Source organism: Aquarana catesbeiana, linkage group LG04 (assembly GCF_042186555.1).
Source record: "Aquarana catesbeiana isolate 2022-GZ linkage group LG04, ASM4218655v1, whole genome shotgun sequence".
Lineage (NCBI taxonomy): Eukaryota > Metazoa > Chordata > Amphibia > Anura > Ranidae > Aquarana > Aquarana catesbeiana.
In genome coordinates this window covers 248,754,573-248,779,988 of record NC_133327.1, presented here as the reverse complement: position 1 = coordinate 248,779,988, position 25,416 = coordinate 248,754,573, and the positions used below count along the sequence as shown (strand labels likewise).

Genomic DNA, 25,416 nt, shown 5'->3' with positions numbered 1-25,416 from the left:
GTCACATTGGTATATATTGTTGCACTTTATATTAAATCAATTTATATCCTAGAGCATTTTTTTCTGGCAGGTATTAGATACCTCACGCAGCACTTCTATTGCACATGTCACTTTATTCCATGTCATATGGTCTTTAAGACAAGGTATATATTATAATCACACAGCGCCCCCGTCACTCATTTTTCAAATTGCACAGTGTTTTCCATAGTTTTTTGGGGAGCAGCTATACATATATTAAGTTTTATTTTATAAAGTATTATTTGGCGCCAGGTTTCCTTCCTAAACAGACCACGAAAGCAACAGTTGCTAAACTGGCCTGATGGATAGTTCCATCACTGATAGTTCCAGCACTGACTGCTGGCACTTCTGGTGCTCTAATGTAATCAGGGCACTGATCATCAGTGCCCTGATTACATCTCTTACTGTCCCCTGCAAGAAGATACCGCTGATCAGCTCTCCTTGCCAGACACTCTGTCAGTGTGAGGTGAGGAGCGCAGATTACCGGCACTTCCTTGTTTACATGTGACTGGCTGTGTCCAATCAGCAGCTGCTCTTTACAGAGATCGGGGTCGCACTGTGTCCTAGCAACATGGCACAACAGCGATCGCCATGCTTCGTGCCCCCAGGGGCATGCGGGAGTAGCCGTTCGGTTGCGCCATCATACAACGTCCACCCACAACAAGAGCCGCACCGTCCCTCCATCATTTGAATCAATCATTTTTTTATTGATATATTAGAAAAGGTACACAAAGGAAAAGAGGTATACAAACCTGTATACATAAAGATATAAAAGGTATAAAAGGATATACTGTGACAGACCTACCTGGGACAGAGGCTTTTGTAGGGGACTGAATGCCAGCCTCTTGCTGACTGATTATGGGCTCTGGCACTTGGGGAACGGTGCTCGTTGTGAGCTGTATGCCTGGGGACCCTAGAAGTAATGTTACTTTGGATTCAAGTCCATGTCCCCCCAAAACACAAAACTCTGGGACCCCCTGTATATGCCATATTATAGATAGTGACTGCTTCACAATGTTGTGTGTATATATTGTGTGTTGTCTCATGCTGTTGTGTACTATTTGCTGTGATCGCTTGGGATGGGGCTGTATTCCAGTGTTCTATTGTGTCTGTCTGCCTTGGATCACAGGATGTTTATCTCTATGGAGGGAGGGGGATTCCTCCAGGAGCCCCCTGCTGATAAGACTGTGTACTGATGAAAAGTTTGAACACACCTGAACTGTGTGTCCATTGTCATTGGACAGTTTAACCCGCCCTGTTTTCCAATTGTGGGGGGAAAGAGTCTCTGAGTTATTTTATCTGTTCTGTCCATGTGTGATAATAAATGAGTTGATTCCTGCTTGAACCTCAAGACAGAGCATCTTGTCGCGTACTTGGGGGGAGAATTATTTGTATGGGTTCCTGGTTTGGCTGATCGGAGTGTTCAGTAGCTGCCTTTGTGTTTGGGTATGGAATGTCCTAAATGACTTTAACCCCTTTCATACTCGGGGTGTTGTTACATATACAGATATGGTACACAAGGAGTACAAACAATTAGGCATTCATGTAGAGTAGTTAATGGCACAAGCATTATGGTGGATCTATAAATTAATAGAAATTAGTACAGATTGTAGGTTTTTGGTGCAACTGTTGGGTATTGGTACAATCTTTACTGATTGGTATGTGTTGGACTACCAGTAGGGAATTTTGGAGATATGAGCAGATATTGCAGAGTTCATCAATAACAAATGGCATGGTTTAATAAATGGGATGGTCTTGTATAGTAGGCCTAGCTATATGACAGTAGGCTCATATTCCTACTCGTCCATGTTTCCCATTGTTTATCAAATTTTGCACTGGTAAGGGAGTTGAGGGCTAGTATGTGTTCATAGGTGTAATTTTGTTGTACCAAAGAGGTCACCTCAGAGAGGTTGAGGCAGATATTAGGCTTCCATTTTCTGACAATGGTTGATCGGGCTGCAAGTAGGAAGTGTGTAACTACAATTCTGTCCAAACTTGGGTAAACATCTATGCCGATGTTGAGGAGTGCTAGTTTGGGATTATGCCCGTTAATGAAGATATAAGTTTGAAAACTTGTTTCCAATATCTCATTAAGCTGGGGCATTCCCATAGGATGTGTAGTAGGTGCCCTATTTGCTCACAGTTTCGCCAACACTTAGGCGATGATGAGTTTGAGAATTTTGCCAACTGGTATGGTATGTAGTACCATCTGTGTGTGATTTTCAATGTCATTTCCCAGTGCATAATGCAATGAGATGCTTGATGAATTGCTCTAAAGGCTCTTTGCCATTGTAGGGGAGAAATTGTGGAGTGGAGGTCTTTTTCCCATTTGGTGATTGCTGTGGTTTTTTTGAAAGGTATGTTTGTTTTGGAGGATATTGTAAAAGAAGGAAATTCCTCTATCTAATGGATTTGGTGAAGTATAGAAAGACCATATTGTGGGGTATATGCTAAATTTAGGGATGGGAGTCTTGGTCAGGAAGTGAACAATGCGAGCGCATGTGAAATGATGTTCTATTGGAAGCTTGTATATCATATCAGTTATATCAGTTATCATTGTTTCTACCATTTTGGGATTAGGACCTTGCATGAAGTCTTTAATAGACTGTATGCCGTGTTGTGAGAGGGATCTAATAGGCATTGTGGGACTCTGAGCTTCCAGAATGTGTAAGGGGTGGTTGGATAATTGCAAGTTTATTTGTGTATCCGGTTGCTGGTGCAGGTGTCTCCAAGCTAGGATAGATGCTTGAGTGGGTGCAGTCAGTAATGAGATTTCCCAGGGTTTCCATAAATCACAGTTTAGCAGGGTTCTGGAAGTAAGGGTTAGTGCTACTTCTATTTCTGTCCAAGTGGAATGTCCTTTTCTCTGAACCAAAATTTAATTTGATCCATATGGACCGCCCAATAATAATCACGCATGTCTACTACCCCTGCTCCGCCGACTAGTTTGTGCTTTATCAAGTTAGCATGTTAGCATCTTGCCCTCTTGTTTTTCCATAGAAAGGTTCGCAGAAGACTCAATAGGGTTTGGAGGTATTGATTTGGTATGTGGACGGGTAGAGCCCAAAACATGTAAAGAATTTGGGGGAGTATGGTCATCTTGAAGGCTGCCAGTCTCCCTACTCAAGAAAGTTCATGCTGTGAGATGTGGTGTAGCTGTTCCTTCACTTTGACCATTAGTGGGTTTAAATTGGCAGCAGTTAGGGATGATATATTATGTGTCAAGGTAATTTCCCAGATATGGGATTCCTTGTGAACTCCACTTGAAGGGGAATTTTTGTTGTAGGTTTTGTTTGATCGCCACGCTTAGGCCAAGATCTAGAATTAGGGATTTAGAGTAATTGAACTTGTAGTATGATATAGTGCTAAATTGAGACAATTGTTTGGTGGGCAAGTGAGTTTATTGGGTCTGTCATAATTAGGATCACATCATCAGCAAAGAGACTTATCACATGTTTAGTAGAGTGGAATTTGAAGCTGGATATTAAAGGATGTGCCCGAATTGTTTCAGGTAGAGGTTCAATCATTAGGTTGAAGATGGTTGGTGATATTGGACAACCCTGTTGAGTTCCCTTAGTGATGTTGAATGGCTTGCAGAGGAGGACAGAGGTGTAGACATCTGCTGACGGTTGCAAGTATAAGGCTAGAATTACAGAGAGTATAGTACCTTGAAATCCAAATTTACACAATACTGATGACATATATTGCCAGTGTACTCTGTCAAACGCTGTCTCTGCGTCAATGGAGAGCAGCAGAGAAGGTGTTCGAGTTTGTTCTGCATAGTGTACAATATTGAGGACTCTTCATGTAGCATCGGAAGTTTGTCTAACCCTTATAAATCCCATCTGGTCGCTTTTAACTAAAGGCGGAATGATATGCGTAAGGCGTTTGGCTAGTATTTTTGCGTATACTTTGATGTCTGTGTTTAGAAGCGATATTGGCCTAAAATTGGCCGGTGTCCTAGTATCTTTTCCTGGCTTAGGCAAGGTGACAACATAAGCTGTTAGCATCTCCTTGGGGAAGGAGGAGGAATGGGCTGCTTTAGTGTAGACTTGTAGTAAGTGAAGGGATAAAATACTTTTAAAACATTTGAAATATTCGTTGGAGTAACCGCCTGGGCCTGGGGATTTCCCATTGGGGAGGGATGTTATGGTGTGTTCAATTTCTTTGGTTATGAAAGGAACGTTAAGTTTAAGTAGATGTGCCTCTGAGAGGGTAGGGAGGTTCAATTTCAGTAGAAAATTTTTGATGTCCTCTCCTGAGGGCTGGGGAGTGTTTGGGTCATCCCTCAGGTTATATAAAGGCCCGTGGTAATCAGCGAATTGGTTCGCTATATCCTGGGGGTTGGTAATTTTGTGGTGTTGTGTGGTGTGAATTAGATGTGTGATTCTAGATTTAGTTTGGGCTAGTTTTATTCTGTTAGCCAGGTGTTTGCCTGCTCTATTCGTGTTTGCATAGGAATTTGCTTTTAGACAGCGGAGAATTTTATCATATTGCTGTGTTAGCGTAGTTAGCTAACTAACTACTAGTTAGAATAGCGTTATTCGTAGTTCGCTAAGAGTGGTGGATGTATTCTGATTGGACTCAAGTTTGTTCTGGGATTCTAATCCATGTATGTCAGACAAGAGGAAATTGAGTTTGAGGTTGTAACTTTTTTTGCCCTAGCGCCTTATTGAATCAGAATACCTCTCATGAATGCTCTGTGAGCATTCCATAGGGTGTAGGGGTTGTCAACAGAGGCTGCATTAATATGAAAGAAGTCTTTAAGATGTTGAGTAATAATAGTAGAGCTGGTAGACTATTGTAATAATCGAATGTTACAGCGCCAGATGGAAACAGAGGGGGAGGCATGCTTCTCTGCTATGGTAACAGAGATTGCAGCATGGCCCGACCAGGTTATATCATGTATCCTGGGATGAGGATACCTTTTGTAGTAGCCATTTATCAGACACAAATATGTCAATACGAGAGTATGTACGATGTCTGGGAGAGAAGTAAGTGTAATCTCTTTCGCTCGCATGTTGGCATCTCCAGACATCGTACAGTTCCTCTGAGTGAAACAGTTGGTGTAGTGAGGTACTACGACCTTTCACCTTAGAGCTGTTGTTTAGGTGACGGCTTGTTATTAAGTTGAAGTCTCCACAAATTAGGAGTTGACCGTATTTTACAGAGATAATTTGTTTAAACAATGTTCATAGGAACCGAAGTTGGTGGGAATTTGGTGCATATAATGCCACTAATGTGTATGGTTGTTCATTGATTTCGCAGGTGATAATGATAAACCTGCCTTCCGGGTCCAAGATAGATTACTTTAGATGGAAAGCAAGAGAGTTCCAGACGGCTAGAAGGACTTCCTTTTTCTTTTCTTGGGTACAAGCTATATATATATGTGGGAGTAGTCTTTGTGTGAGCATTGGGGTATGTTAGAAGTTTGGAAGTGTGTTTCCTGGATGCTAAGTATGTTGGCTTTGTGCTTGCATGCTTTCTTCCAGATGGAAAATGCTTGGCTGGGTGATTTAGGCCCCTGGCATTAAGTGAGAGGCAAGTAAAGGCCATGTTGTAAGATTAGGGGTATGTTTGGTGATGTAGCGATCCTACTCACTTTTATGGCGGATTTGTAGTAGTTGAATGCGTACTTTGTTGTACTGGTTGTCATCTTCAGGTGGTGGTTGAGTCCATTGTTGGCGAGTTGTTTAGGATGTCTTGTTTGACCGCCGAAGAATGGTGGGTATATGGTTGGATTAGGATTTGTAATTTGCTGTGTACCACATAAAGGAAGAGAAGAACAAAACAGGACATACAGTAGTAAGTTGAACATGAATGTAACCAAATTAGTGGAAGGTATGTATAACTTTCCTCTAACCGGGGGGTTGTGAGGGTTTGTGTAATATACAGAAAGTTAGGGTCCACCGCCGTGTTTCTTGGGGCCTCTTTTGTGTGATACCACCTGCCATTCTGGTTCCACTGTCATCGTGGGTTTCAGCTGGGTTGGAGCGGATCTCGATTCAGGAAGTATGCCCCATTGGCCAGGGCGGTTAGACCCTCTTCTAGTGTTGTCGGCGTGGTTGTTGCTCCATTATGGTTAGTGGAGAATGTAGCAGGGTATTTCCACTTGTGTAGAATCCTATGGTTTCTCAATGCTTTGACGATGGTTGCTAGGTTGCGGCGGAGTTAAAGGGTGTGTCTGGATAGATCAGGTAGGAACTGAATTGTCGCATATACATCTGATAGTTGCTCAGCTTTCCTGAATGATGTCATCAGCAATTCCTTCACGTGGTAAAAATGTACTCTTAAGAGGACATCCCTGGGCACATCAGCAGCCAGAAAAGATGGTTTTGGCAATCTGTGGATCCGATCGATCGTTAGATCTTGTGCTGAGAGTGCTGGTGCTAAGGAGGAGAATAGGCTCAGTACAAATTGTTGCAGTTGATGGGGTGGCACAGACTCAGGGATGCCCCTGATTTTGATGTTATTTCTCCTGGATCTGTCTTCTAGGTCACAAATCTTGTCTTTTAACCATGTAATTTCTTCATTTTGTGCATTGTGAGAGTCTACTAGAGTATTAAAGAATGCAGAGTATTCCCCCATGGTGTGTTCCATATGATCTACCCTTTCTCCTAAAACTTGCACTTCCACTTGGCACTGTTTCACACTGGACACTAAGTCAGCCTTCAGGGATGCTCTGAGTGACAGCATCATATCCTTCAGCATGGTGTCTGACACAGGCTGTCCCTGTAGTGGGAAAAGCTGATATGGGGTCTGGCACTGAGGTTATTCATTTGGATGTCTGGGATCCACTCACCTCCATGTCTGGTGCTGCTGGATCTCTGGGTAGAGAGTGTTTGCAAGCTTTTGATTTGACTGGGCTCCGAGTGGTCGGCCTGGAGGCGCTGGAGGAGGTGCTGCTGTGACCCTCTGTTTGTGCCCTGTTAATATTGTGCTCACCGCGGCCCGCCACAGTGTTCTCAGCACGCTCGTAGTGCTGCAAGGAGTGGCCACTGGCGCCATTTTGCTGTGGTCTGGGAATCGCGGGGAAGAATTTGGGCAGTTTATTCGTCGGCAATGCCTCTTTACTGTGCCGGGTCATCCTGCGGCTGTTCCGGAGATGGATGGAGGTGTTTTATAGCTGCTAGGGCGGTAGTGGGCTCGGATGAGCGCAGAGCGGAGCGCGTGGATTAAGCGTCCATCTTAGAGCTCGGGTCACCACGCCACGTCCCTCCGTCAAGTGGTTAAAAAGGAACAAGGACTTTTTTCACCCATGAACAATGGCATTTTGAATCCACTGTGGACCTCTTCCTTATGCAGTAGTGACTGTCCTTGGTCATCAGTGGCCTTAAAACATTGCTTTTATGGGAGAGTGATAAGTGTCCTGTTTGTATTTTTGAATATGGCGTACTGGTGGTTTAGCATTTTTTGGCCTCCAGCCAGTCACAACTGTAACTTAAAGAATGTAAGCCTCCCCTTTCCTCCTCCCCTCTTAGACCCCATACACAATATACAACTTTTGTTGTCTGCTTTCCTTTAGATTTACCAAAACCATGAAGTGCAAGGGCGTGCCTGATTACATACAAATTAAAGCTCTTAAGGTTTGACCTCATATTATGTGGTTTTGGCAAATCTGAAGGAAAAAATGTACAAAAAATTTTATAGTGTGTATCCAGCTTAACCTGTACAGTTTGGTTGTGCAAAAAAAAAATACACATGCCTGGTGATCCAGTGATGTTCTTTAGAGATTTGTCACTTTGCTGCAGGACATCTAGTCCTTTGCCACCATCTTCTTTTGACATCCCCAGAGGGTTTTGGCTGTCTCTTCTAGGTTGTGCAGCTGCCCCACGATGAAGCCAAGGCATGGCTGCAAAACCATGAACAAATAGACAGACTCCCCTGATGATGTGGCATGGTGACAACACTGATGAAATTACACTTTGCTACATTATAAAGTAGTACCACTGCCTTGCTAAAGAAGCTGAGGGTAAAGGTGATGGACTGGCCAAGCATGTCTTCAGATCTAAACCCTATTGAGCATCTGTGGGGCATCCTCAAACGGAAGGTGGAGGAGCTCAAGGTCTCTAACATCCATCAGCTCCGTGATGTCATCATGGAGGAGTGGAAGAGGACTCCAGTGGCAACCTGTGAAGCTCTGGTGAACTCCATGCCCAAGAGGGTTAAGGCAGTGCTGGAAAATAATGGTGGCCACACAAAATATTGACACTTTGGGCCCAATTTGGACATTTTTGCAAGTACTCTTACTACTATGTGAGGGATGTACTCATGTACTTTTGTGAGATACTGCGTATATATGTGTGTATATATATATATATATATATATATATATATATATATATATATATACACATATATACATATATACACACACAAACGTGATGGGCAGGGTAAAGTTCTGCTTTAAATCTACCATCATTTGCTCCAAACATTCAACCTCAAAACAGTGCTAAGATCTCTTTTAAGGGACTTTGATCAGAAAGCTAAGGTTTGGAAAAGTAAAGTCATAACCAAGATGGGGTGAAAAGCTGGGTCAGGCAGTGAGAACAGAGTTCTGTAGATGGCTTCTAGACATTTAATAAGGCTAATATGTGCCTGGGAGGAACAAGCATCTTGTCAGGGTGTTTCCAATCTCCATAGAGGAAGATTTGGAACAGCAGGTGAAGGTCTTTGCAGCCTGAAGGTCTCTAAAGAAGTTTTCAAACTTGTTCTAGATTTTAGGAACAAAGGGCAACAAGATTCAAGATTACAGATATCAGACACATCAGTAGGCACACTGCAAGAAGCACTGGAACCATTAGTAAATTTGAGAGGGGCATCCAATATAGGGAGACTGCCCTCCCCCATGTCTCCTCAGATACTCATGAAAACCTAAAGTACTGGTAGCAGGTCAGGGTCAGGTCAGGGAGGAGGTAACCAAAGCCATTGTAGCCACAGCCAAAGCTACAGAACTAACAATCCTGTAATTTACAATGTAAATGATCTCAGCAAAATTGTTCTTGTATCATTAGGTGTTTATAGAAGTAAAATTATTGTAATACCTGTATCTTGCTTGCAGAATTTCACCATCACCTCTGGTGCACCTTTCAGGAAGATTGAGAATTTATGTTCTCCCACATTTTTTGTAACAACAGACATTCTTTGGAGATTGGAAGAGAATGGAAACTGGTGCAAGATGAGTAGTCCTTTCACTAAAATCTTTTCGAAAGACAGCAGAGAGCAATACAAAAGTATGTTTTTTTAAGATTCCTGAGAATTAAATGCAAAACAGCTGTGCAACATGGCACCCAAGCAACAACAACTATGTATTCACTATATAATAACGAAGAGCAGAAATGCCTAACTTCATAAAAAAGCATAATTTACACTCGTAAGAGAAAAACTTAAAAGTGCTGTAAGAATTTTCAATATTCAGTCTTTATATGTTTGTATGTATCTGTGAAACTAGAATTTGATGATAAATGGATTTTTAAAACAGCTTACCTGTAAAATCCCTTTTTTGGAGTACAACACGGGACACAGAGCACCATAATAATGACTATGTGGGTTATACGCTTACCTTTAGGTGATTGGAAACTGGCAACCAATAGTAAGGCGGTTCCTCCTATACAGGAAGTGCCTCAGTTTTGTAGCAAGCAATGATGATCCCAGAAAGAGGGGAGGGACCTCTGTGTCAATTTTCCTTTATCGTACATCACGGGACACAGAGCACCATAATAATGACTATGTGGGATGACCCAAAGCAATGCATCTGAGGGGGGGGGACACATTATCCCTAAGCCCAACGGGCCTGAGATTATAAAACAGCCTGCAACACGCTGTGGCCAAAAACAGTCTCATTTTGAGATCTCACATCCACCTGGTAAAAAACGGTGAACATATGAACCGAAGACCAAACGGCTGCCTCGCAAACCTGAGCCATAGACACCTGCTGGCGCACTGCCCATGATGCACCAACCCCTCTAGTGGAGTGTGCCCTTAAATCCCGGGGTGGAACCCTGTGCTTTAATCCATACGCCTGGACAATAGTCTGGCGAATCCACCTGGATATAGATGAACTTGTTGCCAGCTGTCCTCTTTTAGGACCCTGAGGCAAGACAAAAAAACAGTCAGTTTTCCGAAAAAGAGCTGACATTTCCAGGTAAACCTTTATCGCTCTCACCACATCCAGTGAGTGAAGCGACCTTTCCTCCCTAGTTTTAGGGTTTGGAAAAAAGGAAGGTAAAATGATATCCTGATTCAAATGAAATTTGGAAACTACCTTAGGTAGAAAATCCGGACGAGGACGCATGACCACTCTGTCCTGATGAAGAACCATAAAAGGTTCCTTGCAAGAAAGGGGGGCCAATTCTGACACCCTTCTAGCCGATGTTATAGCCACTAGGAAAATTAATTTCCTGGTCAATAGGACAAAAGGAATATGCCTAATAGGTTCAAAGGGATGACTCTGTAAGACTGAAAGTACCAAATTTAGGTCCCAAGGACATAAAGGTGGTTTAAGCGGTGGCCTCAGGTGCGTTACTCTCTTGACAAAGGTTCGCACCAAAGAATGGGATGCAATTGGTCTCTGGAAAAAAAACGATAAGGCCGAAATCTGTCCCTTAATTGTCCCTAAAGTGAGCTGCAAGTCTACTCCTGTTTGGAGAAACGCGAGAACTCTTGCAATTACCTACGAGGGTTCCACTTCCTTTTCTCACACCAAGAAATGTATGACTTCCATACTCTGTAATAGATAGCTCTAGAAACTGACTTTCTAGCGTTTATCAAAGTGGACAAGACTGAACCCATAATACCACGGTCTTTCAATAGTCTGGTCTCAATAGCCAGGCCATCAAATTCAGCAACCGTAAAGAAGGATGGAATATGGGCCCTTGAGACAGGTCTGGGCGGCAAGGAAGGACCAACGGGTCCCCTACTGCCAATTTCACAATCTCCGAGTACCATGATCTCCTGGGCCACGCTGGGGCCACTAAGATCACCGGCTTCCGTTCCTCCCGTATTCTGCATAGTAAGTGTAGCAGAATCTGGATCTGAGGAAAGGCATATATCAGAGAATACTGATCCCAAGGAACCACTAATGCATCTATCCCGACAGCAAGCGGATCCTTGGTCCTGGATACAAACCTGTCCAATTTGGCATTGAATCTGGATGCCAGCAGATCCACATCTGGGGTACCCCAGTATTGGCAGATCTGTAGAAAAACCTCGGGATGCAGGGACCATTCCCCTGGTAACAATTTCTGGCGACTCAGGAAATCCGCCTGCCAATTGTCCACCCCCGGGATAAACACTGCCGACAGAAACGGCACATGTTTTTCTGCCCAGGTTAGTATATGATTTACTTCTCCTTGGGCTGCCCGACTCCTGGTACCTCCCTCGTGGTTGATATACGCCACTACTGTGGAGTTGTCGGACTGAACTCTGACAGGAAAACCCCGCAATCTGGAAGTCCAGAATCGCAGGGCCAGACGAGCTGCCCGGATCTCCAATAGATTGATGGGCAGAGTCCTTTCTGTCTGGGACCACACTCCCTGAACAGATGCTTCCTCTTGGACTGCTCCCCAGAAGACTGGTGTCCGTGGTTACCACTTTCCAGACCACTGGTGGGAAAGACTTCCCTCTTCTTAAGTTGCTGGTTCTTAACCACCAAGAGAGGTTCCATATAACCCGTGGAGATAGAACCATAGGTTGATCCAAGGTTTGAGCAGACTTGTCCCAGGCTTTCAGGATACTGTTCTGGAACACTCTGGAGTGTAACTGTGCATATGGCACTGCGCTGAAAGATGACACCATCTTGCTCAATAACCTCATGCACAGCCGAACAGAAGGTGTTGGTTCTTTTTTCACCTTTTGTACAAGTTCCACTATGGATGTGACCTTTAAGGGCGGAAGAAACACTCTTTCTTGGGTGGTGTCCAAGACCAGACCCAGATACACCAAGGCTTGGGTCGGACAAAGAGCTGACCTGTCCAAATTTAGTACCCAACCTAGGCGTTGTAAGACCTGTACTGTTCTTGACAAGTTTAGAATTAGTATAGGGCGAGAGCCTTCCCTTAGAAGTAGATCGTCCAGATATCCTATTATGGAGACTCCTTGAGATCTTAGGGAAGCCAACACTGGGGCCAGAATCTTTGTGAAGACCCTGGGGGCCGTGGCTAGACCGTAAGGCAGTGCCACAAACTGGAAATGACTGCCCTCTACAGTGAAGCGTAAGAACCTTTGGTGTGGACCGAAGATCGGCACATGAAGGTACGCATCCTTGATATCTATAGATGCTAAATAGTCTCCCTTTCTCAGGGACCTTATTACTGAACGAACCGACTCCATGCGGAAAGATCTGACGTCTACAAAGTAGTTGAGAGCCTTGAGGTCCAAAATGGGCCTTACTTCCCCATTTGGTTTCGGCACGGTGAATAGGTTTGAGTAAAACCCCTTGAATCTTTCCTCATGTGGGACCTTTACAATTACTCCCTGCATCAGCAGATGGTGTAAAGCTAGGAATAGGCATCTTCTTTTCTCTGGATCCGCTGGGACCCTTGAGTGTAGAAAGCGGTTCGGGGCAACCTCCCTGAACTCTATTCTGTAACCGTTTTTTACAGTGGAGATGACCCATCTGTCTTGAACCAGTTCTTCCTAGGCCTCTTCAAACAGCTGAAGTCTGCCCCCCACCCGTGAGAGTGGGGGCGCCCCTTCACAAGGTAGACTTGGAGTTGGGCTTGGGTGGCTTTTGGGTCCAGGGTTTTTTCTGACCCTGTGGTCTTTTAAACCCAGACGGCTGAGGCCGTCGATACCGCTTAGGGGAAGAGGCACCAGGCCCTGGGGGATTAGGAATTTTATAAGAGGGCTGCTTCCCCTTCTTTTTAATAGGAAGCAGAGCGCTCTTTCCTCCAGAAATCTTTTGGATATATTTATCCAGATCTTCGCCAAACAGGCGCTCTCCATGAAATGGAAAAGCAGCAAGTAGCCTTTTACATGGCGTTTCAGCAGACCAGTTCTTTAGCCACAATACTCGGTGCATATGAACTGATAGTAACGCAAAACGAGACATCTGTTGGATTGAGTCTTTTAAATCGTCTACCGCAAAACACAAGGCATGAGGGATTTCTGATAGCTCCTCATCAGATTCCTCTTGGCAAGGTATGTTCTTTACTATGCTCTTAAAGTGATCCTTTAGGGATTGACAAATCCCAATAGCTGCAATAGCAGGCTGAACTGCTGCACTGGCAACCGAAAAGGAGGCCTTTAATAAGGACTCTAGCTTTTTATCAGCCGGATCCTTGAAAACCTGGGCATTATCTACTGGACAGGTTACATTTTTATCCACATAAGATATGGCAGCGTCTACCAAAGGTGTGCTCCATTTCTTCCTAAACTTCTCCTCCATAGGGTATAAAACAGAAAACCTTTTGGGAGGTAAGTATATCCTGTCAGGATGCTCCCAGTCCGCATAAATCACCTGCTCCAGTAACGAATGCAAGGGAAAAGCTTGGGAAATTTGTTTAGGTCGCAAAGATCCCAGAGTAGAACAGGGGAGTGCAGACTCCTGAAACGGGGGTAACTTAAACCCAATTCGTACAATCTCCATCAGAGATTGGATAAACAATTTCTGGGAATGGGAGGCTGAAATTGGTTCTTCAGAGCCAGAGTGCTCAGCCGAGGAATCTTCAGCCTCTCCTACCTCTTGGTCCTTTATGACCATCTCCTCTGGATCCTCTGCCTATTCTGGTTCCAGGTCACCTGGACCCATCTGGCTATAAGAGTCCTGGGGCTCTAGTGACTCTCCACTTGGCCCAGGCTCAGGGGAGGGAGATCTATTACACTTCCTTCCCCCCCGTGTCACAGAGGCAATCATGCCAGCTATTTTGCCTTCAAGGCCCGCTAAGGCAGATGCCAAATCATCCTTTGTAACATAAGCCGAGGCAGGTACATTGGTAGTGCCCACTATGCCTGACAAGTGCAATGGCTCAGCCAGGTCAGAAGCCGCAGGTCCTTCAGTAGAGACTGAAGCTGCATCAGCATGGGGTTGGTCTCCTGTTTTTTTGTGGAGGGACTCTTACCCCTGGGTTTGCCTTGTTCCCTGTTCCTCGTTTTCTGGAAGACATTGCTTACACACGAGAAATAACCAAGGAGTACTCCCAACAAACTACAACCAGTCTATAACCTGTCACCGTTGTGTCCAAGACCACCAGACTCACGTGCCCACCATTTGTCCATGCGCACGCCAGAAGCTCCATGCCTATACGTCCTAGCATGGGAGCGAGCACGCGCATCAGCGGCCGGCATGGTGCATGCGCCGTCCCGATGCATGCAGTGCTGTGACGTGGACAGTAGCGGCGCACACGCACACACGTGGTGGACACGCAGCGCGCACGCCAAATTTAAAAAATGCGCGCCAACTGGCCCTCTGTAACCCTGGACACAGGATCAAGGCTTACTCTGGCAGTTTTACAAAAAAAAAAGGGGATATATATATATATATATATATATATATATATATATATAAAAAACCCAAAGGGGAGTACTCACCATCCCAAGCAGCAGGGCCTGTCTTGCCAGGCCCAATCTTCCCCCATCACGGCAGGTAGCGAATCTAAGGACCTTCAGGGACTGGGTCCCCCATATATTGGGGTCCACACCCCTGGATGTAAAGCACCCTTTGTGGTTTCCTTGGGCAAGGTTGACCAGGAATACCAATTTTAACAAGGGTCCAGCGCCTATATAGGACACATTACAAGCAATACTTCGTTCTTGAACCGAGGTTCGGGTACCATCCACTTTAGCTTAGTAAGCCATCCGAATGGATCCGATTATAATGTCCTCAGTGGGACATTCTTTTGAAGAAACTGAAGAGCTATGACCATCACCTTCAAGACACTGGCGAAAAAATGGAGGCACTTCCTGTATAGGAGGGGTTATATGGGAGGAACCGTATTACTATTGGTTGCCAGTGTCCAATCACCTAAAGGTAAGCATATAACCCACATAGTCATTATTATGGTGCTCTGTGTCCCGTGATGTACGATAAAGAAAAAAATAATCTATCTTAAAAAAAAATGGAAGAACCATCAACATTATCTTAATTACAGCAGAAAGTCTGCATGAACCTGACAGTTATGCAGGCCATGGATTATGCAATTTCCCTTCCTTCCACCATGGGTGGAAGGAAAGAAAGTTGCTCAATTCCCCCATCAACACAGTCAGTGTCCCCCTAGTAGATCTATTGAGTTCCCCCTGGTGGCAGGGACGTAGATAAGAGGGGGGAGGGGGTTGGGATGTCTGAACCCCTCCCAGAGCAGAGTTGCCAGTCATCCCTTATAGAGACAGTCTGTACAAAACAGTGGGCAGTTTTAATATGGCCACTTGTGCAGTGTGTAAGGTGCAGTTCCGATATCAGCTGAGGTTGGAGTACTGGCAGACTGCGTTATGCCGTTGCTTTCACCTCCCTTTTCTGTACAGGCTGCTGCGATTGCACCTCTCCTCCATTCTCTGTGACACTTTCCTGCTACTGTGTGGGGCTCTATCTTTGTAACAAGGAGATAGGAGAACACAGGTGAGCCTTACAGCGACAGGCTCTTTTTAAAATATGGCAAAAGCAAGGCAGCAGTTACCAAACTAAAAGTTTATGACAGGGAAGGGAGAGAACTTGGTCTATGGCTGGCTGGAGGTAGGGTTGCCACTTATTCTTCAAGCCAAACCCGAACACTTTCGCAGCCCACTGCAATTTTTTTGTAGTACATGCTATAGGATTGTAAAATACCTTGGGTTACCCAAAGAGATTAGTAATGAGGTGTGCTACGGTGAACAGTTCGGAGACAAAAAGAACAGCGCCTTCTAAGTGCAGTATAAAAGCTGATTTAATCAATAAAATGATTTTAAAACACTCACAAAAATAGATCAACAATGGGCATATAATGTCATCCACTCCCATGGCCGGGTGAGAAAGAGGGAAGGACCGGTATGGATGTGGCGGTAGCTGTGTCTCCTTGATCTGATCCTATGCCGGTCACACTGCTGGTTCACGGTGCTGTCCGGGTGATAAGGAAGGAGATCAATGGTGTGCACTGCTCGCAGAGACGGACGTCACTTCCGGGTCGGGTCAGCGGGAGGTGCTCGTGTTCGGGGCATGCGTGTCCCTTCCTCAGGCTTGAATGGTGCCCATCTTTGGTGGGGGCATGATATACCCGCACAATACACAGTCACATGATGTGTTACCATAGAAGCATTATACGCAAGGGGAGGGGGGTGAGGAAGAGTAGAAGGGGAGATGGAGGTGCTACATTATGACTTAATAGGTGTCTGCATGGTGATTGATTAATAAGAATAAAGATGTATATGCAGTAGTTGAGGGGGGACGGTAGATGTGAAATTGATATATATAAATGTATATAAGAAAATTGTGCAATTGGATTGGGCGGTAAGGGGTACAAATAGGATAGGCATATTACAGAAGATGTAATTGATGAAATATACTGACATAAATTAAATAAAATGAAAAATAGATAAATGTGAATGGAAATTAAATAAAATAAAAATTAAATAAAATAGGATAAAATAAAATAAAAATAAAAATAAGAATAAAATAAAATAAAAAAGAAATGAAAACTGGGGGATAAAAATGGGTTGATGAGTAAAAATAGGTGGATCAATAAAAATGGTAATGGTGGTTGTAGAGAGTGATTATAGTGATTAATAATAATAATATTATGTGATTGGTGGTGGTTATTTGTTGATAGGGACCAGAGGAAAATTGATAAATAGATAAAAAGGACTTATAGGATTGGAGAATGGTACTGTTGGAGATGATAAAGTGTATTAATCAGACTGATGGTACAGAGGGAGTACCAGATAAAAGAGTGGATGTGACAATTATGTTGAAATGAATAGAGGAAATACCCATGTATAAAATAATAATGTCAGCAATGATGAATAGGACATGGGAAATCAAAATTTGGGTGAGAGAGGTATAGCTAATGGTGAACATCTCGGGTTACACAGGGGTGGATGTGTAGGTGTGCGGGTGTATACAATGTAACGTATGCATGTATGCACGTGCATGTAGCAACCGTACAAATGTTCCTAGGCAGAACCAGCAGTATGACTGGCATAGGGTCAAATCAAGGAGACACAGCTACCGCCACATCCATACCGACCTTCCCTCTTTCTCACCCGGCCGTCGGGAGCGGATGACATTACATGCCCATTGTTCATCTATTTTTGTGAGTGTTTTTAAACCATTTTATTGATTAAATCATCTTGTATACCTAGCACTTAGAGGGTGCTGTTCATTTTGTCTCCGATCTTTTCTAGAGTTTCTTGTGCATTCTTAACTTTGAACTGGCAGCCCTTCGTGGACAGTTTCCTACAATATTGTTTTAAATATTAGTGTTTTTAACACTGTTTATAATACTGTGGTTAATACTGTCCTCAAACCACTTTCATATTGTTTTTATGGCCACAGTTTGTATCTCTATATGACCTAACCATCTCCAATAGATACCTGATTGTCCCCATACCCCTGTTTTAGATTTGTTGCATCCAGAGAGCGCCATTAACAGTGGGGGGGACTTAAAGGGGCATGGTTAAATAAAACAAAAGCATTAGTGTACCCATAAAATATGATTTGATTAATAAAAGAAATGCCCGTTAAAATACTGCTGACACTATCAGCCAGTAAAGCATTGGACGGTGTCAGAAGATCAGTGGATGGTGTCAGTAGAGCAGAGGACGTTGTCAGTAGAGCAGAGGACGGTGTCAGTAGAGCAGAGGACGGTGTCAGTAGGGCAGTGGATGGTGTCAGTAGAGCAGAGAACAGGTGTCAGTAGGGCAGTGGACGGTGTCAGTAGGGCAGTGGATGGTGCCAGTAGAGCCGAGGACAGGTGTCAGTAGGGAAGTGGACGGTGTCAGTAGAGCAGAGGACAGATGTCAGTAGGGCAGTGGACGGTGTCAGTAGAGCAGAGGATGGTGTCAGTAGAGCAGAGGACGGTGTCAGTAGGGCAGTGGACAGTGTCAGTAGGGCAGTGGACAGTGTCAGTAGGGCAGTGGAGGGTGTCAGTAGGGCAGTGGACAGTGTCACCCGGTGAGAACTGTATATATAGATGGTGTATGGGGGGGACTGTATATATGGGGGGGGACTGTATATATGGATGGTGCATGGGGGGGGACTGTATATATGGGGGGACTGTATATATGGGGGAGGACTGTATATATGGGGGGGGACTGTATATATGGGGGAGGACTGTATATATGGGGGGAGGACTGTATATATGGATGGTGTATGGGGGGGACTGTATATATGGGGGGGGCTGTATATATGGGTGGAGGATCGTCACCCGGGGAGGTCTAATATGCTGCTAATATAAGGGGGGGAGGCAGGCACTGTCTGATATTTAAGGGACTCAGAGCTAGCAGGATCTCTAAGGGGGGACCCCCCTTAAAGACCGTGCTAGCTCTGAGTCCCTTAAATATCAGACAGTGCCTGCCCCCCCCCCCTCCAATAGAGACCTCCATAGAGCAAGACAAAACCCCCTTACCTTCCAGGAGACGCTGCAAAGATGTGTGTTCGAAGTAGGGGCTGAGTCTAACACCATGCTCTTTCACTCTCATGCATAAGCGTCCCTGGTTGATAGGACACCAGACATTTCCATTCACTGTCTCTGGCATCGGAGCCGGTGTTCTGCCGAGAAAGTTCCGCTCGGCGGATAAGGACCCCCTCTACTGCGCAGGCGCTGCATCTGTGCAGTAGGATCCGGCAGAAATAGCCGAAGATGAATAGGGGAAAATCAGCTGTACACGGCGCCTGTAAGAGGGCCCCTTGCGGGCTTGCTTCGCTCGCCACGCTTCAGGCATGGCCTCGCTTTGCTCGGCTCTTTTTTATTCCCCCTCTAGGTCCACTTGGATGGTGGGGAAGGAACCTGGACCCAGGGCACAGACACCATGTACAGCTGATTGTAGATTTTGTGTTTCAGCTATCTCCGGCGGCTGATAGTAGTTCGTACTGCGCAGGCGCAGTACAGGAGGGGAACTTATCCGCCGAGGGAACTTTCTCGGCAAGACACCGGTGGCTGGGACCTGGCCTGGGACCTGGCCTGGGTGGGAGAGAGTGCGCATAGATCCAGACAGTGCAGTTTGACCCGGGGGGGCTGTTGCAGGACATTGGCCCCCCAGAACGCTAGAGCGGGGAAGAAGGGGGGCCGGGGGGTGTCGTGATGCTGGCAGTAGAGGGAGAGAGAGAAGTTCCGCTTCTGGAGCTGCAGCTGCCTTATCGGCACAGGGAGGTTCTTCTTCTGGAGGGGGGCGGGGGGGGAGTCTGCTGGCGGGAGAGATCGCATGGAGTCTGAGAGAGAATCTATTCTGACACACAGGCGGGGGGGTGGCTGGTGATCTGGAGCCTGGGACTGGTCTAGAGCAGAGCCTATGCATTGCTGCTGTGTCAGGGTGTCGGGAGAACACAAACCCGAGTACAGCTGTCAAAACCTGGGCTGTCCAGGTCATTCCCGTACAGGTGGCAACCCTAGCTGGAGGACATGATGGCAACTACATCACATTACAGGTGTTCTCATTGACTGCTGATAATCAATGTGAGTGCTGCTGGCTCCCCTCCATTCTACAATCATATTCTACAGCTCACACTACGTTAACACAGACACACAGGGGTGAAAAGTTTGCTGTGTTCAGAGGTGATTAAGGGCAGGTTCAAACTGGAAATTGCACAGAACTTGCTGTGTGTTCCTGTGCAAATTTGCATGCAGCTCTGTGTGGTGCAATTCCAGACCATTCATTTTGAATAAGCTGAAATCTCACTGTACCACAGTAAAAGTAGTGCATGCACTACTTTTGCAAACGCACTGCAATCGCATTGCATGGTACTTTTGTACCATGGAATCCGCTGTGGGCAAATGCACTGCGTTTGTGATCTGCTTTTGGGAGTCAGTAAGTTTACAACTGAACTGTGTTTTGCAATGTGGTGCAGGAAACACACACAGAATGCGTGTTTCCCACACTGCGTTCTGGTATGAGCTGGCCCTAAACTATGCCTCTGGACACCGCAGCGCTCTGTACTATGGCTGTGTACAAATTGGCTGATTAGCTGTGTCTACTTTGTGTACATCCAGAACTCTGCAGAAAATCCGACCCAGGATGCACATGGTCTGTGTCCAAGGTCAGTTGGAGGCTCTGTTCACATATAACTACTCAGTTGAGAAGCGTCAGGGCTGGGCTTAGCCCTTCCTTCTCAAAGCTGGCCGCTCAATAGGGATGAGCCGAACACCCCCCTGTTTGGTTCGCACCAGAACATGCGCAGAGGCAAATAATTTGTTTTAACACGCGAACACCTTTAAAGTCTATGGGACACGAACATGAATAATCAAAAGTGCTAATTTTAAAGGCTTATATGCAAGTTATTGTCATAAAAAGTGTTTGGGGACCTGGGTCCTGCCCCAGGAGACATGGATCAATGCAAAAAAAGTTTTAAAAACTGACGTTTTTTCGGGAGCAGTGATTTTAATAATGCTTAAAGTGAAACAATAAAAGTGTAATATTCCTTTAAATTTCGTACCTGGGGGGTGTCTATAGTATGCCTGTAAAGGGGCGCATGTTTCCTGTGTTTAGAACAGTCTGACAGCAAAATGAAATTTCGAATTAGGGACAAGGTGTTTTGGGGGGGCTACCCCAAAGCACCCTCCCAATGTTGAGGGCATGTGGCCTGGAATGGTTCAGGGGGGGGCACTCTCTCGTCCCCCCTCTTTTCCTGCGGCCTGCCAGGTTGCATGCTCGGATAAGGGTCTGGTATGGATTTTTGGGGAGACCCCACGCCATTTTTTTTTAAAATTTTGGCTGGGGTTCCCTTTAATATCCATACCAGACCTGAATGGCCTGGTATGGAATTTAGGGGGACCCCCCACGTTATTTTTTTTTTTTTTATTTTGGTTTGGGGTTCCCCTGTGTGGAATTCCCATGCCATTTTTATCAATGAACTTTTATGTGTATTGTCGGACCGGCAATTCATTAATAGCCGCGAGTAGTTTTAAATGACCTTTTTTCCTTTAAAAAGTCATTTTGCTGTCAGACTGTTCTAAACACGGGAAACATGCGCCCCTTTACAGGCATACTATAGACACCCCCCAGGTACGAAATTTAAAGGAATATTACACTTTTATTGTTTCACTTTAAGCATTATTAAAATCACTGCTCCTGAAAAAACGGCCGTTTTTAAAACTTTTTTTTGCATTGATCCATGTCCCCTGTGGCAGGACCCAGGTCCCCAAACACTTTTTATGACAATAACCTGCATATAAGCCTTTAAAATTAGCACTTTTGATTTCTCCCATAGACTTTTAAAGGGTGTTCCGCGGCTTTCGAATTTGCCGCGAACACCCCAACGAACTGGCGAACAGCTGATGTTTAAGTCGAACATGAGTTCAACTTGAACTCAAAGCTCATCCCTACTGCTCAGCTGTCGGCTAATTACCAGCTCCTATCTCTCCACAGTGACTCACCTGTTGATGATATCCTGCTTGTCGGTCCTGTCTACTTAAGCCGTCCAGTCCAGATGATCTCTGCCTTCACCTTGGTTACATCTCTAGAGACACTCTCCTGTGTTCCTGTTAAAGACTTGCTTGGCTGACATTCTTGTTCCGGTTCCTGAACTCTGGCTATGTTTTTACTACTTTTACTCTGTTTACCTTTTTTATTATTATTATTATTATTAAACAAGTGTGATTTAACTGTACTTCTGTCTCAGTCTGATTCATGGTTTCTAAAAAAGAAGTTACATGTGAACAGCAGCACAGACCATTCATTTGTACAGAATACAGATCTGACCACTGTTGCTAACAGCCATTGTTGGTCACACAGTGTTTACACTGCAGACAGCTTTACAACCACTGCCAAAAATCTACTGATTCTTGTCAGCGGCTGCCCCTAGATGTAGCCTTTATTCTCCCTAACCCTGGGTTCATACTTGTCCTGATATCTCAGTGTGAAGTTCTGTTACTAATGCTGCCCAGCTTTAAACTATTGTTGTGTACAGATGACTCACATACAGACCTTGTGTTTACATGTAAATACCGGCATTGATATGTAAATAGGGGTGGCTTTCATATGTAAATAGTGGCAGACTGGCAGCATTCATATGTAAATAGAGGTGGTATTCATATGTATATCATGCCCCCCTGAGGTCATATCCACCATCACCTATACTGAATGCTGCCCACTGGGGATAGATACAGAAATTATGTGCTGTAACCTCTAGCAACTAATCAGCGAGCCGTGATGTGTGCTGTAACCTCTAACAACCAGTCAGTGAGCAGTAATGATACACTGTAACCTCTGGCAACCAATCGCAATCACTGCCTGATCTCAGTCAGTAAATAGATTTTTAGTCTAGCTGCTAATTATTGTATGTCTCAGAAGGTGGAGAGCGAAACTGCATGGAGGGGAGGGGGGCCCAAGAAAATGTTTGCCCAGGGTCCAATCAATGTTAAAGATGGCCCTGGGTAGGGTGACTGCCATTCAGGGACACCCCTGAATGCACCACATGCACCGGTCAGTGATGTCATAAGGGGACGGTGCCAGCATGTGATGTCACCAAGTGGCCCCTTACCTATTTAAGAAATGTCACTCCGCTTACAATGCAGTCAGCAGACATAGTACATGAGACGTCAGAGACTGCAGACATACTACAGGACATGGTCAGAGACTGCAGACATGCTACAGGAGATGGTCAGAGACTGCAGATATGCTACAGGAGACGGTCAGAGACTGCAGACAGACTACAGGAGACGGTCAGAGACTGCAAACATAGCACAGGAGACAGTCAGAGACTGCAGGCATCCTACAGCAGATGGTGGTGTACGTGCTTAACCCTTTCACTCAAGTTCTTGATATCTGCTTTTGTTGTGCTATACAGTTCATCAGATCAGCTATATACTGTTGGAGAAACCTTGTATCCCATCATACAGTGATAGCAGGCGGCAGCATGGGTTGCCTATAAATTTCTCCTCCTGCTATCTGTGTATACTGAGAGTGTTGGAGAACTTTGTAGATCTCTGATAACAGCAGGGTGAATGGAGGATTTTTAAGGTGATGGAAAGTTATGTCCTGAATCAGACATGGGCTGTACCAGGGACTGTCTAGTAGACTGTGTATCTTTTTCCTGTGTGTATTGCCTTGGCCCAGCTCCAGCGTATACGTTATGCAAAATGTGGGGACAATATGTGTAAGCAGTGCCTGGACAAGGTCTTCCAGTGCCCAGGGCACAAAGATGTCAAACTGCGCCTCCCCCCCCCAGGTGGAGTAGGGCTGGGGTGCAGTTTGCAGCACGTCTCTTTGAAACATATACGTAGCACATGAGTTTAATAGCAGTACGCATTCTATCCTGCAGTACAGTTTTGGGCAAACAGTGATGTAGAAAGAAGTGCATCAGTGTGAGGACAAATGCCTGTGTGTTGGTGTTGTCACTAGAAGGAATAGATGCCCCTGAATCAGTTGTGTCACTGAAAGGAAAAATGTCCCTGTGTCTGTGGTGTAAGTTTGAAACTGAGTAGTTTTTTTTTTTTTTTTTGCTCAGCTGTGCGGAAGAAAAAAAAATAAACAGATTCCCCCCATCCACATAAACGAGGCAGATGGAGGAATCCTCCCCACTGTGCCATTGTATTCTGACAGTGGATCTCCCCCAGATGTCAGAATACACTAATCAGTCTTCAACCATTTGGCTTTGCCCACTGATCAGATCCGTGGCAGATCTGCCCGCGATTCAAAATGCTGTAGTGTGAATGCAGCCTGAGAGTGGAGGAGACCCCACTGTCAGACTACAATAACACAGCAGGGAGGATTTCTCCATCCGGATCACATTGTTTTTTTGTTTCTTTCATCAGCCCACTGGTTGTTTGGGAAAAAAATACAATCCATGTATGACCAGTCTAATGCCCTGTACACACGGTCAGATTTTCCAACAGGAAATGTTCGATGGGAGCTTGTTGTCGGAAATTCCGACTGTGAGTAAGCTCCATCGGACATTTTCCATCGGAATTTCCGACAAACAAAATTTGAGATCTGGATCTCAAATTTTCCAACAACAAAATCCGTTCTCGTAAATTCCGATCGTGTGTACACAATTCTGATGCACAAAGTTCCACACATGTTTAGAATCAAGCAGAAGAGCCGCACTGGCTATTGAACTTCATTTTTCTCGGCTTGTCGTACGTATTGTACGTCACCGCGTTCTTGACGTTCGGAATTTCCGACAAGATTTGTGTGACCATGTGTATGCAAGATGTGTGTGAGCGGCATTACACTTGCACTTTATAGATTTTTTTTGTTCCATATGTCTGATTAAAATGTGTTTTCTTTTTTTTTTGCAACAATTGCTCATTGCTGTGTAGTTTACAACTGTTTCAATTAAGTTTATCTTCACAATAGGCTCATACAAAGCGTTAGTGTCTTTCTTCTGTTTACATTTATGCATCTGTGAGGTTCCTTTTACATTAGCGCAACTCCGCATGATTTCCAATGTGACTTTGGAGCGTGACTTTTGGTGCAATTTTGGTTCAACTTTACATTCTATGGATCAAAGTTGCATCAAAAGTTGCACCAAAGTAGTGCAGGCACCTTTTCAAAGTCGCTGCATCATTAAGTTGCAGTGATTTGAATGGTGGCTATTGAAAAGAATGGTATATGATTTTGTCATAGTTAGTCTGGTTAAAAAGAAGATACAAGTCCATCTAGTTCAACCAATAAAAGGGGAAAAAATATACAATCCTATATACACAATCCTATACTCACAGTTGAACCAGAGGAAGAAAAAAAACACCACCAGCAAAGCATGATCCTATTCCTCCAGCCGGGGAAAAAAATAATTCCTGATCCCCAAGAGGCAATCAGATATTCCCTGGATCAACTTTACCTATACATGTTAGTACCCAGTTATATTATGTACATTTAGGAAAGAATCCAGGACTTTTTAAAAGCAATCTACTGAGCTGGCCAGAACAAGCTCTAGAGGGAATTTATTCTACATTTTCAAAGCTCTTACTGTGAAGAAACCTTTCCATATTTGGAGATTAATTCTCTTTTCCTCCAGAATTAAAGAGTGCCCCCTTGTCCTCTGTGATGACCTTAAAGTGAATAACTCAACACTAAGTTCACTATATGGACCCCTTATATATTTATACATGTTCATCATATCCCCCCTAAATCTCCTCTTCCAAATAGAGCTGAGCTCCTCCAATGCCTCTTATCAGTTTGGTTGCTCTCCTCTCTTCGATATCCTTTTTGAGAACTGGTGCCCAAAACCGAACTGCAGATTCCAGATGAGGTCTTACTAATGATTTGTAGAGGGGCAAAATGATATCTCTCTCTCTCTCTGGAGTCCATACCTCTCTTATTACAAGAAATGAC

General features: G+C 44.6%; 1 protein-coding gene across 3 annotated transcripts in view; it reads right to left on the bottom strand.

Moving 5' to 3' along the window:
- LOC141139850 (probable cation-transporting ATPase 13A5) overlaps positions 1–25,416 on the bottom strand; it is a 356,120-nt gene that overhangs the window by 166,484 nt on the left and 164,220 nt on the right. For all 3 annotated transcript variants that reach the window (XM_073626380.1, XM_073626382.1, XM_073626381.1), the window contains exon 16: positions 9,063–9,219. In XM_073626380.1, the coding sequence (XP_073482481.1) occupies positions 9,063–9,219 (157 nt within the window). The remainder of the gene's footprint in view (positions 1–9,062; positions 9,220–25,416) is intronic.